Genomic DNA, 16,156 nt, shown 5'->3' with positions numbered 1-16,156 from the left:
TTAATTAAAAAGACTAACTTATTCAATCTAATTAATCATTTTACTGAAATTGAGGATTTTGTGTATTTTTCTGTGGTGAAGTAAAAAAATAAAAAATGGCGCCGTTCAAAAACCTCAACAGAAGCTTAAAATGTAATAAACTGACGGCCCGAAGTCAACGTACATTTTCATCACATTCAGATGAGAAAAAAAGGACGACAACTCGCATGAGACATGATTTTTTTATTATTTGAATTCTCTTAATTGACATTGGAAGAAAAATGAGGTACTGTGTCGACGTGACGAAGAAAAACGAGCCTTAAAATCACGATGAGAAGATGGAGAAAAAAAAAACATTTAGATTTTACTCCCAAAAAAAGAAAAGAAAAGAATCATGATAGTCAAACGACGGCCCTCTTACGCAATCCTACGAAAGCCTTTCGATGGAAGTCACTCGGTGGACTGTATTTTATGTACAGGTCTGAGGAGTGGAGGTTGTTGTTGTTCTTGAAACAAAGATAGATGGAAACAAAACCGTAGAAATGCAAACTAACTACACGAGAAGATTCCACGACATTGGTTTCACCTACCGGACGCCTCACGGGGACCAAAGGAACGTTTTGGGAGCTTCTGAACGGACCTTCGTCCTTCCTTTATTTATTTAAATACATCCTTAATTCGACCGGAATCCCACCTGGATACTTCAGTCACGCGTTGGTGAAACGTTGAAATGGATTAAATAACAACGAGACGGCCCCAAAAAGTCCAAACAAAAAACACTCGGCACCAATTTATTAACTTCCTTTTTTTTTAAACCATAATCAGCTTCCGGCTCCGCACCCACGGTGTCACGCTCGCATGCTTTTAGGAAGACGCGACACGGCGACAGAAGCTACACGACCGACGGAAAACATACGGGTGGGGAAATAAATAGCGTCACTTCTTCCATGAACGTGAAATCCAGTCGTCTCTCGGGCGTTCGAGGCTTCAGGAAACGTGAGCGACGGGGGAGGAAGTGTGAGGTGTTGATGACGGGGGAGTCCGGAGAGAAGCGACAACATGGTGGAGGGCTGTGTGTGCGATGGCAGGGAGGGAGGGGGCGGGGCTTCTGGATGGTGGTGGGCGGGGCTTCTCCCTCCTCTTCCTCGTGGTCCTCTTCATCACGCCTCCAGCTCGAAGCCCATCCCGACCTTGTGGCCGCCGGCGTTGAAGTTCTTCCCGTCGATCAGAGCGGAGAGCGTGACCTTCACACCTGCAGGGCACAGCGACCGTTAAGCACCTTTTATTATTATCATTATTAATAATCATAATAATAATCATAATAACAGAATGCCATTTAATATGTGTTTGACGTGAACAGGACTCGAGTAAGTGGACGATATTTGACCTGTAAATATTTACTTAAGTCATTTAGTGATTTATTGCATTCCTCCTACAAGTACACTAGTTTTATATTTTTGTATACACTCATGTACATTTGTATACATATATATATATATATATATATATATATATATATATATATATATATTTATAAATATATACATATTTATTTATATATAAATATTATAAGTGTGTATATATATATAAATATACACAAAAATAGATATGTATAAATAAATGTATATATTTTGCATTTTTCTCAAAACTAAATTAAATTGTTTAAAACAAAACAGAAACATTTATTTAACATTTTAACTCTTTCTTTTACTACGTTACTGTTTACTTTGTACTGCAATAAACTTTCTTTACAGAAGCTCTGCATGCTGTTAATAAAACAATAAAAGCCTCTGTGTGTATTTTCATCTGTGTCGATGTGTTTCCTCTTAGTGTCTTAAAGGCTCGGGTTCGGCTCCGCTTCCTGTTTTTCCGGTCCGATCGGGTTCAGAGCTCAAACCGCTTCTCTTGCAAACCGGCTGAACGGCGTGTGTCAACGACGCCGTTAAACCGTTTTAATAAACGGAGGTAATTAATTTTTGAAGTCATTCATAAATCTGTCAAACTTCTGAACTCCAAAACAAACCCGCCGGCTGAATTAAAAAGCAAGTCCGTTAAAAAAAAAATATATATATAAATATATATATATAGAGAGAGAGAGAGATATCTATCTCTATATATAGAGATAGATATATCTATCGCTATATATAGAGATAGATATATATATGCCGTCATCATGATCTTTCCGATGGTCCTTGAACACACCGTGAGCAAACCACAGAGCGAAGCTTTCAAAATGTTATTCTACGCATGTCATTATTTATTTACTTTAAATAGATTCTGTAAAAACCAATAAATCCTGAGCTCCTCTGAGAAACTACGACGTCATGATTTATTCACCGGAGACCAACAGTCACGTGACAACAAATCATGGAAACTTGCTTACATGCGCACGGCTGTAAAAAAAAAATCTATATTTATAGCACGTAGAGTCTCGATTTTAATGAATAGATTCTATTGTTTCTCCCATTTTTTGTGATATAATACATTATCAGGTAAATACTGTTTTTTGTCTTTTTTGTTAATGATTCATGTCGTTCTCGTGGCGTTATTCTGCACTGAAGACGAGTTCTCGATCCCTCAGAGATTTTATATCACAGAGAAAATCAAAGAGCACAGAGAGTTGGGATGCCTCCTCGCGGTCGGGGGCGTGTCCTACCTGGCCGGAGGCTCTGGGTGTAGCCCACCCCGATCAGGCTGGCGTTGTTGACTTTGGCCTGCGGGTTGAGACCAAGATGAGAAGCGAACATGGCAGAAACATGACGTGCGCGCGTGAGAGAGACGTTTAAATTGCCTTTCGCGGCAGTCACTCACAGACAGAGAGGCGTCTTTGTCCAGCTTGTATTTGGCGGCGATGCCGAAGCGAGTGTTGTTGCTGCCGGCGGTCCACGCCAGAGTCACCGCCGTCTCCAGCTCCTCGTTCACCTTCTGGTAGATGGAGCCGCCGAACTCGGTGCCGTCGTTGCTAAGGAAAAAAAAAAGGACGCAGATTTTAAGTAATAGAACAGACCAGAGGAGTCGCCCCCTGGTGGTCAGGAGGGAGAATGCAGCTTTAACACATGGAGCATATACTTCTATACAACCAGAGGAGGAGCACTCACACGTTGGTGTGCAGCTGGAAGTCCCCGGCTCGGTATCCGAGGGCGAAGTTGTTCTGGGCCAGTTTGGACTTGGCGGTGTCGAAGGCCATCTGGTAGGCGGCCAGCCAGCCCTCGTAGCCCAGCACGGCGGCGGCGTGGATGATGGGACCCTCGAAGTCCACATCGCAGCCGAGGTTCACGAAGTCGCGCTTGTAGGCTGTCTTCAGCTTCCCGCTCTTCTTACTGGAAAAGTGATTTATGAACTACTTTTAGCTTGAGAGCTACTTTTAGATTGAGAGCTACTAGTACAGTTTAACATATTACAACACAATAAAATACACAACATGTACAATGTGCGTAAACCTGTACAATGTGCGTAACATTGATTATTATTATTATAGAATCGTGCAAACAACCGCCTCCTTACCCTGTGTTTGGTACAAAAGACGTCTCTAGGGCCACCTTCAGTCCTTGGGTTAGCTGCGCACACACACACACACACGCGCGGTGGTTAAACCTCGGCGTTAAAACACTGCACGATTTGAATCATCCCGTGAGTGCGAGCGCGTACCTGGTCCTCCACGGTGACCTCGGTGGCCAGCGTGTTGTCCGTGTTCCACTTCTGGTTGAAGCTCAGGCCGAGCTCCTTCATCTTGTACTTGGTCTCCAGGCTGCCGGCGGCCTTCCCCGTGTCCGTGTTGCTGGAGCCGGACGTGTTGAACTCCTGCAGGACGAGGAGGACGAGGAGGAAAGAAGACGGAGAAGTGAGACGAGAGGAACGAGAGCAGAGCGTCAGTGTTAAACTCACGAAAGGATCAGATCACTAAAGCTGATGTTGTTGCTTTTATTCTATTTGTAGAGATTCCAGAGGAAAAGTCCAAAGCGCTGTAAAGAAAATACTCATTCGCAACATGTTTTAATCTAAATATTCTGCTTGTTGGCGTTTAGCCTTCAAACTCATTTAATAAATAACCTCGTTATAATACTCTCCAGCTGCCTGCACTATTGTATTTTAACACAATAACAACATTTTCATCTTGGGGGAAAAAAAAAAATCTTACTTTTTTTTCTATATTTTTTAGGGTGAAGACGTCCTAAAACACGACAGACTTTTAATTCTATAGTGGTTTATGAATATATATTTATATTTTTAAAGATATTTGGTACAGCCCTCGCTATTATATAATATACAAAGTATTCTCCACAAAATATAGAGACGTTAAAAACATTTCAAAATCATTATTCAACTGAAATAAAACAGCAGCCCCTGAACATGAATGAATTCATGCGAGACAGCAGAAACATGACAAACACGAATCGACAGAAAAACACAAGCATGACAAGATGAATATTGATATATGTGATTTAAATTAAGATACATTATAAACTACAGGAACAATCTTACATTTATGTTTAGTTAGTTAGTAATTAGTGCTATTAATAATATTTTATAGAACGAACTATTTATTTTTTAAACACATCTTCAACGTGTCGTATTTATCTTGTGTCGTGCATCGTCCAAATAATCAATTTAGTGATGAGTTGAGATTTAATTGAAAACGTCATCCTGAACTAAAAGATGTCTTAAAAACAAAGACATGGGGGGTTAGATCTGAAGGTGATGAGGCAACACAGAAAGCAAATAAATGTTATTAAAAAAAAACATACTGACATTCATGCTGTATGAACGATCAACACAAAGATGAATAAAACAACAACAACATCAACAACATCGGTGCCACGACGAGACGAGAGAAAGAAGAAACAAAAAAAACACGATGTCAGTGGTTAAAGGGAATAAACGAGTCGTCAGCGCCGACACCCATCTTACCATCTACATTAGAGCGAGCAGTCCGGGGAGAAGAGCAGCAGCATGGAGGCAGAGCAGCGGTTAGGGGACACACACACACACACACACACACACACACACACGCACACACACACACACACACACACACGCACACACACACCACAAAAACAAACAAGGGTTTGTCGCTTTTCTTTTAGGAAAGAGAGCAAAGCACCGGCGACGCCTGTACGCCGCAGAGCGCCAGGTTACAGCCGGAGGATTATTGTGGAGGTTTGCCACGTGATGGCAGCACAGGAAGCGTTGAGAACATGACAACAGGTCAACACTAGAAGAAGAAGAAGAAGAAGAAGAAGAAGAAGAAGAAGAAGAAGAAGAAGAAGAAGAAGAAGAGTCCTCACCACTCCACTCTGTGATTTGGTCTTCAGGTCCAGCTTCACCACGCCAAAGCCTTCAGGTTCAGAGACACACAGGTGAGTGTTTGCAGGAGTCCAGAGCAAGAAGATGTAAAAAAAAAAAAAAAAAGAGGCAAAAAAAACACAATGAAAACAGGAGACGGCTATCTTAGCTTAGCATAAAGTCGTGCACCTAATAACGTGATTAAACATGAGAGTTATAACATGATAATTACAGCATGTTGGCGTGTTGATTATCATGTTTTAACCCTGAGAGCCGGGCTGTTTATGCTAAGCTAAGCTAACGATTCCTGGCCGAAAGCGTCACATTTTACAGAATAAAAATACTTGACTTTTCTATATGCTTCCTGGCATCGTTGTGATAAAGTATCTGCGTTTGCATTACATATTTTACCCGTTAATGAGCTAACAATTTGTTCTCCAGCACACTACACGCCAACTTTAAAGATAAAATATTCAAAGATTACAACTTTGGTGCTTTTGCCCCACTGGCACTAATGTCCATCAGTGAATTTACATCCAGGCTCCGGGGTTCAAGTTGGTGTTTTATTGTTCATGTGCCGGTTTGTCGCGGCTCGTCCAGAACTCACCGTAGCCTTTGCTGAAGATGTCCTTGGCAGCTTTGCCCAGGTCTGAGTATGAAGGAGGGACGGCCATCGTGCTGCAGGACGAAGAGCAGAGAAGATTAAAGCTCAGCTGCTCTGAACCCAGTTGTGATGATTTAGTACTAAAGTACCGAGCAGGATGTAAGCTAGCAGCTTTTAATGGAAGTAAATGAAATCAATACACAGCTCCACGTGTACTACACTGACTCTCACTGCCGATACGGTCATATCAGAGCTGTTATTCTGTGTAACAATGTCACCACATGGCTATATATGTTATGCATACCTGCGCTGTGTATTATATTTCATATACTCTGTTACAACATGTATACATCTCATGTATTAATACTCCTTATTCTGCATAAAACTATTCACTTTTATTATAATTTAATTTCATGTGCAATGTGTTTTTTTTAATAATATATGTACAAAACAACTTTCTCCTACTTATTTTAATTTCATTGACAAAATCTCTCAATATTCATCGATATCACTTTTCTATTTTTCATTAGCTTCCTATACACTTAATTTATCTGTATTCTTACTCTTATATTTATTCTTTGTTGTTTGCATTTTACTTTCCTCGTATTGCTATTTCTTTAGTCATATTGTTTCTTTTACACTTAATAAATGTCATTATGTTCTTCATTCATGTATATTCTATATATTTCTTATTCTTCTGTTGTAATATTGAATGAGACTCCGGCAAATTTCCTTTGAGGTTAATAATATCTCGTTTTATTTTGCACATCTGGTTAGATGCTGAACTGCATGTTGCAGTGCCTGAACTCTGTGCAATAAAGATGAATCTAATCTGATCATTATCATTATCATCATCATCACCATCATGGCAGCCGGTCACTACACATGAAATGATGCAGTAGAATATATAACATATGATGATATAGTAGTTTGCAGGTGAGCTACTGCAGCAGGGAACAAGTTGTTCTTTTATAATGGTATAAACAAAAAGCCACATATAAAGCAATGCATTCCCCTCACAAACAAATGTACATTTAACGCTGAATAGGAGGACAAAGATATACGGAAATACTTGAAATAGCAAAGAGAGCAGATGCTGCAGAACAAAAGGACCTCAAGGTTGTAAAAGAAGAAGGGCCCTCATCCTGCTGCTGATGGAGATGTGTGATCAGCTGCTTTTACATTTTATTTATTGTTTTAAATACTCCCCCACGTGAACAAAGCTGCACTTTCCAGCATGAACTCCATGATTTGGTGTTGCACCACTTATTTTGGGAGACAAAGGACAGCAGATGGGTGAAAAGAGGTGTGTGCTGCTCGCTAGCTAAAGCTGCAGCATCAAGCTAACGAGCAATAAAAGAAAGAGGACACAGATGGACACTAGCTAACTTGTGATAGCTAGTTAAGCTAGTTAGCTACTGCTCATTGCATTTACACATTCACTGGCGGCACACAGAGCTAACACAGTGGCCACATGCATGAATCTCTGCACTATTAAACGGGGAATCGTCATCAAAACGGTATTAAACTTTGCATTTAAAGCTATCACGTCACATTACATAACAGCGCTGCCGTTAGCTTAAGCGCTCACGATGCTATGCTAACCTTGGGGAAATTTGTCACATTAATCGTAACGCGCGTGTTGTAAAGCTACGTTTTAATAGTAATATAATTGTTTCGTCTCCCTACCAGTGCTAAGGAGTCTGGAAGGGGGAGTCTGTGGAGTCTGGACTGTCACCGGCGGGATGCTGCTGACAGCTAGCTTAGTGTAGGAACGTCTATAGGGCACAATGAAGGAGACATATGGAGCATGCGCAGTACCAGTGAGAAAGACGAACAAAGAGTCGATAAGGAAAGCAAGATGGTGATCCTACAGATTCCTATTATTCTTATTTTGTTAGTATTGGTATGAATATAGTGACCATAAGATTTAAAATACGACATGATAATATTTATAGAAAAGTCTAATAACAGTAAAAGTAAAAGTAGCAATATTGTAGAGTAAAAACACCTTTACAAGCAAGTAAGTAAAACTACTTTATTTTAATTGTACAGAAGTATTATATGATACAAATACTTAAAGTGACGAAGAGTACAAGTATAACTACAAAACAGTTGAATGGCAAGTTTCTAATTTTATTAGTATTCTATTATTATAATAATAATGCAATACAATAATATATCGTGTGTGTACGTTGTGTTATTTTTTTTACATATATATGTATGTTTATATAAATATATATATATATATGTATATATGTGTGTGTGTGTGTGTGTGTGTGTGTGTGTGTGTGTGTGTGTGTGTGTGTGTGTGTGTAAAAAAAAATATGAGTACAGTATTCATATATTAATCTCTAAACCAAGAGTGAGAGAAACAGCGCCTTCTGCTGGCGAGCCGTGGTATTTCAGGTAATTCAATCTCTCCGGTCCTCCTTAAATGTTTGTGACAAAAAACATGGCGTTTTTTCGTTTTTCCCCATTCTTCTTCCCTCCCCGGGTCGCGTCTCCGCCCCGAGCCAACACTGACTCGACGTTATCAGCCGAGGGAAGGCGATTTTTTTTTTTTTTACTTTTTTTTTTTTTTTTTACTAACAGTGCACAGACGTTATCAGCTGCAGATCTGCAACTACAAGTCCAACGGTCACTGCTCGTGCAGCGGAACTCCTCTTTGCACTCTGCATCCGGGGCTCGCAGCCTGCTGACTGGGGGTTTAAAGCCGCCGCGCACAGCCAGTACTGAAGGAAAAGTTCTGCAGGTGAAGCATCGCAGTCATGTCGGGACCAGCGGGCTTCCTGAGCCCATTCCCCAGGCCTCGGTGCCTGGCGGCGGCCGCGGCTCCGGCGGGGAAACCCAAGCTCACGCACCCGGGGAAGGCGATCATGGCCGGTGAGTAAAGCACAAGTTCACGCTTTCTCATGCACGCACACGCGCACGAGTTGTTGACAAAGTTTTAAGCGCGTGCACGCCTTAGTGTGCGCGCGCAGATTTGGTCCAGAGGCTGTAGTGGTGTTTTCCTATATGTTCTCTTGAACGCGTGTTGTACTGTGAAGTAACGGGTTCCTGCAGCAGCCCTTTCTTCTTTTACGACTTTGAACCTTGTAAGAGCTTCTCGACAGAGACTAGACCGACCTGCTGGACCCTGGTGGTCTCTGGTGGACCCTGTTATCTCTGCTGGTCTCTGCTGGGTCAATCAGTGACAACATGTCAGTGTAACGTTGCGACATCGGTATGACGTAAGAAAAACTTTGCGGCTTGACCCTTCAAAGCTCCTGTAGTTTCTGTGCATTACTCACATTATCATCGTATGTTTGTAATATGAGAACCTCTAAAAGTAAAGTAAAGTAAAAAAAGTACAATATGTACCTCTGAGATGGAGTACAGTAAAAAGTACAATTTGTACCTTTGAGATGCAGTCCAGTAATAAGTACAACATGTACCTCTGAGACGTAGTACAGTAAAAAGTCCAATATTTTTCTTTTGAAATGTAGTACAGTAAAAAAGTACCTCTAAGATGTAGTATGGTTAAAAAGTACCTCTGAGATGTAGGATAGTAAAAATTACTATCTGAAATGTAGGACAGTAAAAAGTACTATCTGAGATGTAGGACAGTAAAAAGTACCTTTTGAAATGTAGTATGGTTAAAAAGTACATCTGAGACTTAGTGCACAACATCATTAAATGGCATTAAATTTAATGTGTACAGTAGTATCTGTACTGTCAGCAGGTTGCTGCGTGTTCTTTCTCAACCTTTGTGACCTTGTGACCTCTCAGAGGCCTCTGTCTCCGTGTCCAGCTCCATCACCATGACAAAGCACTTCTCCCTCAGCTGTTGTACACAATGTGTACTACATGTACGGTGTTTGGTGAGTCCTGGAAGTAATTAAGAGCCACTTGTGTATTTTATACTGCTGTATAATTATACTCCTCTATGTCCCAGAAAAGTACTTTTTACTGTACTACATCTCAGAGATGTATATTATACTGTACTACATCTCAGAGGTATATTAAGTACAAAGTATAAAGTATATAAGGTACATGTAGTACTTTATACTCCTCCTTTACCAGGGACTTTCAAAATACCTGCACAAGTCTCATTCCATAGACGTGTGTGTGTGTGTGTGTGTGTGTGTGTGTGTGTGTGTGTGTGTGTGTGTGTGTGTGTGTGTGTGTGTGTGGATTAAATTGTAGGTCTCTGACTGGAGGAATGTGCTAAAGGCAGAAATAAATCTTGTGAACACAACTGATGTTTTGTGTTTCTCTGCACGACGTTCTGGTGGAACCAATGCATTTTAAATAAAGAGATCCTTTTATTTATTATATATATATATATATATATATATATATATATATATATATATATATATATATATATATATATATATATATTAGTGTATATACACGCACACTAACAACATATTAAACATTAAATAAACATGTTGAAGTGTAACTTGTTTGTTAGTTTTTTCTTCACGCTCACATGTGGAGCCCATCAGCTTAGCTGGTGTGTGTGTGTGTGTGTGTGTGTGCGTGCGTGCGCGAGTGTGTGTGTGTGTGCGTGTGTGTGTGTGTGTGCGTGCGCGAGCGAAAGGGCAACACCTCCCTCTGGTTTGTGAGTCAGGCCATGGGGTTGGAGCCTCTGTGGGCGGGGCCACACGGAGCTGCGCTCAGCCAATCAGCGGCCGGCTGCATATTCGCTATTGAACTGCAGATGTGTGACATCCGGGGTTTTAAGGTGGAGCTGCTCATTTATGTGTGTTGCACTGATCATCACTAATAAACTTGGAAACATATGACCTCACCTACTATATTGTTATTAATTGTTGTTTAGCTTGAAAAAAAATCGTTTTTGCACATACAAAGTTTGCAATTGTAAAAAATAGAAAATATGAACGATTAAAATATGACAAATAAACAAAGAATACATTAAAACAAGTCTGTTGTTAAAGTTTCATGCACGAAAGTATCCAAAGAAATGCATATTTCATGAGGAAAAACTACTTTTCATCAATAATCATGAATATTTCTGAATGCTTCTCTCTCCCTAAGAGGAGTGTGTGTGTTTGTGTGTGTGTGTATGTTGACAGAAATAAAAAAAAAGAGAAACCGTTAAAATGATGATGATGTTGTTGTTGTTGTTGTTTGTTCTCTCAGGAGGGATCGCAGGCGGCATCGAGATCTGCATCACATTCCCTACAGAGTATGTGAAGACGCAGCTGCAGCTGGACGAGAAGGCCAACCCGCCCAAATACAGAGGCATCAGTGAGTCAAGCACATATATATATATATATATATATATATATATATATATATATATATATATATATATATATATATATATATATATATATATATGTATATGTATATGTGTAAATGTAATATCTCTCTCTAAATCTTTAAGTGTTTTCTGACGTGAGGCCTTGTTCAGTTCCTGGTAATCTGTCCGGTGGTGAACTTTGTTCACAGCGACTTTGACTTTAGAAACGCTGCCGGAACGTTTCCTTGTTCTACACACGAGGAGCTTTGAAGCTTCTCTGCTACAAAGAGTTTTACCCCTTAAGGGGAAGTATCTTTCCTGATTGAAGCTACTATCCCTGAATAAAGAACAACATAAGAAAATACTTTAAAAAAGCAAGAGGTTCATCACAAAGCAGCTGACCTGTTTAAAGATTTAGCTTTTCTTCTGTCGTCAGTGTAGAAGTCGTTTACAGTATTTTTAATGTATTTTTAAAAGTATTTTTTATGCCTTTTTTAATGTGTTCTGAAGTCTTTTTAAAGCATTTCTAAAGTATTTTCTAATGCTCTTTTAAAGTGTTTTTTAAAATATTTTTAAAGTGCTTTTTAAAGTATTTCTAAAGCGTTTTTAAAGTACTTCTAAAGTATTTCTAAAGTGTTATCATTTCTCTCCTGCAGCTGACTGCGTGAAGCAGACGGTGAACGGTCACGGGGTGAAGGGTCTGTACAGAGGACTGAGCTCTCTGGTGTACGGGTCCATACCCAAAGCTGCTGTCAGGTACACACACACACACACACACACACACACACACACACACACACTCTTACATAAAGGTTTTGTGTCAGAATGGGGTCGTTTGAACCTTCTCTTTTCATTCAGATTTGGGGTGTTTGAGTTCATCAGCAACAAGATGCGCGACGAAAACGGAAAGTTGGACAGCAAGCGCGGCTTCCTGTGCGGCCTCGGCGCCGGCGTGGCCGAGGCCGTGTTCGTGGTCTGTCCCATGGAGACCGTCAAGGTATGGGATGTACCATTACCAAGCTTTTATTAATATATTACTTTCCCTCCTCCAGTTCTCCTCCCGCAGCTCGTCAGTGGTCCGTTTTGATTCTCCGACACAATTTATTAATCGTGTTTTTTTTTTAAATTTAAGGTGAAATTTATCCACGATCAGACATCAGCCAACCCAAAGTACAAAGGCTTCTTCCATGGAGTGAGGGAGATTATTAGAGTTGAAGGTAAGGACGATGTCTTCTTCTTTCTTTTCTTTAATATTAATAATAATAATCTTTACTTATAAAGCACATTTCATCCAGACTACGGAGCTCAAAGGGCTGCACGTTAACGAAAGGAAAAGAGAATGTGTTTCTTTTTACAGATAAAATAAATACTTTTTTTTGGCGTGTTATTAAAACATTTCAACAGATGAATGAGAGCTGGAAAAAAATGTCCACTAAATTTTATTTGAAGGAAACTGAAGGCACATAAAGTGATGTTTCGGGGTCATAACTAAAAAAAGCTGCATCTCCAATGGTTTGCTGCCTCTGGTTGTATAGAAGTCCTATGCTTCATGTGTGAAAGCTGCATTATCTCTCCTGACCACCAGGGGGCGACTCCTCTGGTTGTATAGAAGTCTATGGTTCATGTGTTAAAGCTGCATTCGCTCTCCTGACCACCAGGGGGTGACTCCTCTGGCTGTATAGAAGTCTTTGCCTCTGTGTGTTCTTACGTGCCTGTCACAGGAGCTGACTCTGTGTGGCTCTTTCACCGTGATTTGTCAATTCCGGTGTCCGTCGACATTTTGTGTGAAACTACCCAATGAACACTCGGGAAAATCCCTAAGGCCCCACCCACCTGGGAGAAAAAGGCCTGAGACCCTGAAGGGTTACAGCAGGATGGTCTTCCTGCTCTTGGTGACGGTGTGATTCTGTGTCTGCAGGACTGAAGGGGACGTACCAAGGCCTCACCGCCACCGTGCTGAAGCAGGGCTCCAACCAGGCCATCCGCTTCTACGTCATGACGTCCATGAGGAACTGGTACAAAGGTGCGTGGGCGGATCTCATGGAAAACCTGGAAAAGTCATGGAGTTTTAAAATGTTTTTTCCCAGGCCAAGGGGGAAAAAAAGATAAAAGTCATGGAAAACCATTGGTCAAAGTGTATTTGAACCCTGGTATCTTCTTATAATCAAAGAAACAAGACAATCATCTGTTTGTATCTTTTTCTACGCTGAAGGCGACAACCCCAACAAAGCCATCAACCCTCTGATGACCGGGCTGTTCGGAGCCGTAGCCGGAGCCGTGAGCGTGTTCGGGAACACGCCGCTGGACGTCATCAAGACCAGAATGCAGGTGGGTTGAGTCTCATGTTCAACCTGCTAGAAGAAGCTTTCACATATTTAACGTATTTAAACCCCCGACGTCCCGCATGTGTTGTTCCACAGGGTCTCGAAGCCCACAAGTACAAAAGCACGATGGACTGCGCCATCAAGATCATGAAGCACGAGGGACCAATGGCGTGAGTTTACACAGAGAATGACGAGCAACTCTCTCCTGACCACCAGGGGGTGACTCCTCTGGTTGTATAGAAGTCCATGCTTCATGTGTCAAATATGTTGTAAAATAATTATAGATGTATTTATGCCTGTAATACTTTCAATGTTTTGTATAGGAAGGCAACCAGATTGTGTGACAATGAATTATCTAAATAACCTTTTCTAGTGTTTGAAGCTTTTGCGTGCATCTTTTCGTTCAGGTTCTACAAAGGTACTGTCCCCCGGCTGGGTCGGGTCTGCATGGATGTGGCCATCGTCTTCATCATCTACGAGGAAGTCGTGAAGGTCCTTAACAAAGTTTGGATCACGGACTGAAAAGAAATAAAATGGCGAGAGCTCTAGGCCCCGCGTTCACATCACCGGTCTAGAGCTCTGATATCTACCTCCACGTGATTTACAGAGCGAGAAGAAAGGGATCGGTATGTTCTTTGATTTTTATTTATAGCGCAGCTACAAGTGGAAGTCTCATCTGCATAAAAACAACAACAACAACATCCAGATTGAAGAGTCGCTGCTTCCATTCGCTGTTTTTCTTTTTTCTTAAATTCCTAAAGGGGAAAGTTCCTTCAGCGCTCAGGAAACGGAACGGGGCTTTTATTCAGATCGACTCAGAGCTCTATTCATGTTTTATATAGTTAATATAAAGAGGAACCAAGACCCGACACAATGTGATTTAGACACCGTAGTGTAAACAAAGACGATTATACTTGAAAAGAGAGATTATACTAGAGATAAAAGATTTTAAAAGCCCTCTTTATATCCTAAAAGACATTTTAAAAAAAAGCAATATTTCATTCAAAATTTGATGGAATAGTTCATGTTCAGACATCTTATGCTGCAGGTACGTTAAGAACTAAATGCCTTAAATTACGATGGTCAGATTAATGGAGATTATAGGATCCGTAGAGATGCAGGGTTTTATTCTAATGTCGCTCAGCCTCTTTTAGAAATGCACATTTCGACTAAACAGCTGTTGAGGCGTTCACTTTTAGGTTTTAAATCGACTAACTTAAGGAGAGAACAAGAGTGCCTACGTGTTGATTTTTTAGATCTTTTGAGATAAAGGATGATTTAATGGTCTACGTGCTTCAGTCACTACAGGTGTTTTAATGGTGCTTTGGTGTCGGAGGTTCGATTCCAGGTTTCTGAGGTTTTTTTGCGAGACGTTTGTGTTTTTCTCAAATTCATCAAAACTGCTTTTTTTCAAATGAACAATTTTTTTGTGATTTTTTTATTTCATTTTTTTTTTTAATTTTCAAGTGGCCTTTTTGTCGCATAGACGTGCCTGTTGGAGAAGTGCCATTAATACTAGTGCCTTCCATCTCATTCCAGAAGAGGAGAAGTGCTCAAAGATAGATTTTTATTGCAGATTCTTGTTTAAAATGTTTAACTTTTTAATTATTGCCTTTTTACATTTTACACCAACTGACGAGCCGACGTGCCAAATGCTGCTCGAAGCAACGTGTTTCTACTAATTGTTTTACCAATGTTTACTCCAGCGTATACATGCAGACTCAAAGTCCAAGCTACTTTAAATATCTTTTTTCTTCATATCTATGAAAGGAAATGACAGTAATTCAAACCAAGTGTTGTGCCTTCAGTGTAATTCATTCTAACAAGCTCACAAATAAACATTTGATCAGACCGGTCACTTTGTTGTGTTCTTTTTATAACCATCATGTAGTATTTTTTTATTTGGGGTATTTATGTTGTAATTTATGTACTGTTTATGTAGTATTTTATTATTATTATTATTATTATTATTATTATTATTATTATTAATATATATATATATATATATATATATATATATATAGATATATATATATATATATAGATAGATAGATAGATAGATAGATAGATAGATAGATAGATAGATATAGATATATACACTTCAGCAGAGACCAGTGAACGACACAGATCCGACTTTACCTGCAGACTTCGACCTGCAGGCGAAGCTCCGGAGGGAGGAGGAGAGCTCTGTTCCCTGCAGCAGCGTCTCCTCCATCTCCTCTTCTTCCTCTCTGAGAGGAGGAAGGAAGACCGCTGCCATAGCCAGGACTGAGAGGATGAGGCTGTGAGACCCTGCTGCTGTAAATGAGAGGTTTTCACCGCAAAATTAAAGTCCCTTGTAGAGACTTCAACTAAAACAATCAATACTACATTGGAGAAATACTACAAATACTGGGTCCTACATTCAAAAGTTTCCATAATGTAAAAGTACAAAAGTAAAAGCATTAAAATATACTTAATGTAACAAAAATAAAATTACTCATTATGCAGAATGATCCATTTCAGAATAATACACATTTATTATTACTGGTGCATCAATATGTTCACTTTTATGTTGCAGCTGGTAACGAGCTGATTTAAATTATTATACTTGATTGCATAATCCATAATAATAATACTAAATACTACATGGAGTGGTATGTTGGGGAGTATAGTACAAAGTACAAAGTCACATAAAATGCCCATGCTATGTAAGGTACCGCAAATATTGCA

At 40.1% G+C, this 16,156-nt stretch overlaps 2 protein-coding genes across 3 annotated transcripts; one reads left to right on the top strand and one right to left on the bottom strand.

Moving 5' to 3' along the window:
* Positions 1-203: 203 nt before the first annotated feature.
* Positions 204-7,649, bottom strand: zgc:56235 (Voltage-dependent anion-selective channel protein 2-like). Of its 2 annotated transcripts, XM_068574133.1 has the most exons (9): positions 7,556-7,649; positions 5,870-5,940; positions 5,265-5,314; positions 3,628-3,780; positions 3,484-3,536; positions 3,078-3,299; positions 2,791-2,941; positions 2,636-2,693; positions 204-1,231 (listed from the first exon to the last, which is right to left on the bottom strand). In XM_068574133.1, exons 2-9 carry the CDS (start codon positions 5,934-5,936, stop codon positions 1,140-1,142), a joined length of 846 nt encoding a protein of 281 aa, XP_068430234.1. In that variant the 5' UTR covers positions 5,937-5,940; positions 7,556-7,649; the 3' UTR covers positions 204-1,139. The 2 variants fall into 2 exon arrangements, with proteins under 2 accessions (XP_068430234.1, XP_068430235.1); XM_068574134.1 differs by lacking the exons at positions 5,265-5,314; positions 5,870-5,940; positions 7,556-7,649 and adding an exon at positions 4,888-4,984.
* Positions 7,650-8,345: 696 nt separating this feature from the next.
* slc25a1b (slc25a1 solute carrier family 25 member 1b) lies at positions 8,346-15,295 on the top strand. Its single transcript, XM_068574076.1, has 9 exons — positions 8,346-8,752; positions 11,018-11,125; positions 11,777-11,876; positions 11,979-12,117; positions 12,253-12,337; positions 13,039-13,143; positions 13,333-13,448; positions 13,541-13,614; positions 13,852-15,295. The coding sequence occupies exons 1-9, from the start codon at positions 8,638-8,640 to the stop codon at positions 13,964-13,966; spliced, it is 957 nt and encodes a 318-aa protein (XP_068430177.1). The 5' UTR covers positions 8,346-8,637; the 3' UTR covers positions 13,967-15,295.
* Positions 15,296-16,156: the final 861 nt, after the last annotated feature.

Source organism: Clinocottus analis, unplaced genomic scaffold (genome assembly GCF_023055335.1).
Source record: "Clinocottus analis isolate CAN_PGR_092001 unplaced genomic scaffold, fCliAna1.0.p SCAF_13, whole genome shotgun sequence".
NCBI lineage: Eukaryota > Metazoa > Chordata > Actinopteri > Perciformes > Cottidae > Clinocottus > Clinocottus analis.
This window is presented reverse-complemented; position numbering and strand designations above follow the sequence as displayed.

Excerpts from the sequence above, each read along its gene's own strand:
- zgc:56235 (XM_068574133.1), bottom strand. The coding sequence starts at position 5,936 with ATGGCCGTCCCTCCTTCATACTCAGACCTGGGCAAAGCTGCCAAGGAC. Across the intron at positions 5,315-5,869 it reads CATCTTCAGCAAAGGCTACG|GCTTTGGCGTGGTGAAGCTG; the intron begins GTGAGTTCTGGA and ends CTGAACCTGAAG. Across the intron at positions 3,300-3,483 it reads TCTTTTGTACCAAACACAGG|TAAGAAGAGCGGGAAGCTGA; the intron begins GTAAGGAGGCGG and ends TCACTTTTCCAG.
- slc25a1b (XM_068574076.1), top strand. The coding sequence starts at position 8,638 with ATGTCGGGACCAGCGGGCTTCCTGAGCCCATTCCCCAGGCCTCGGTGC. Across the intron at positions 12,118-12,252 it reads GTCCCATGGAGACCGTCAAG|GTGAAATTTATCCACGATCA; the intron begins GTATGGGATGTA and ends TTTAAATTTAAG. Across the intron at positions 12,338-13,038 it reads GGAGATTATTAGAGTTGAAG|GACTGAAGGGGACGTACCAA; the intron begins GTAAGGACGATG and ends CTGTGTCTGCAG.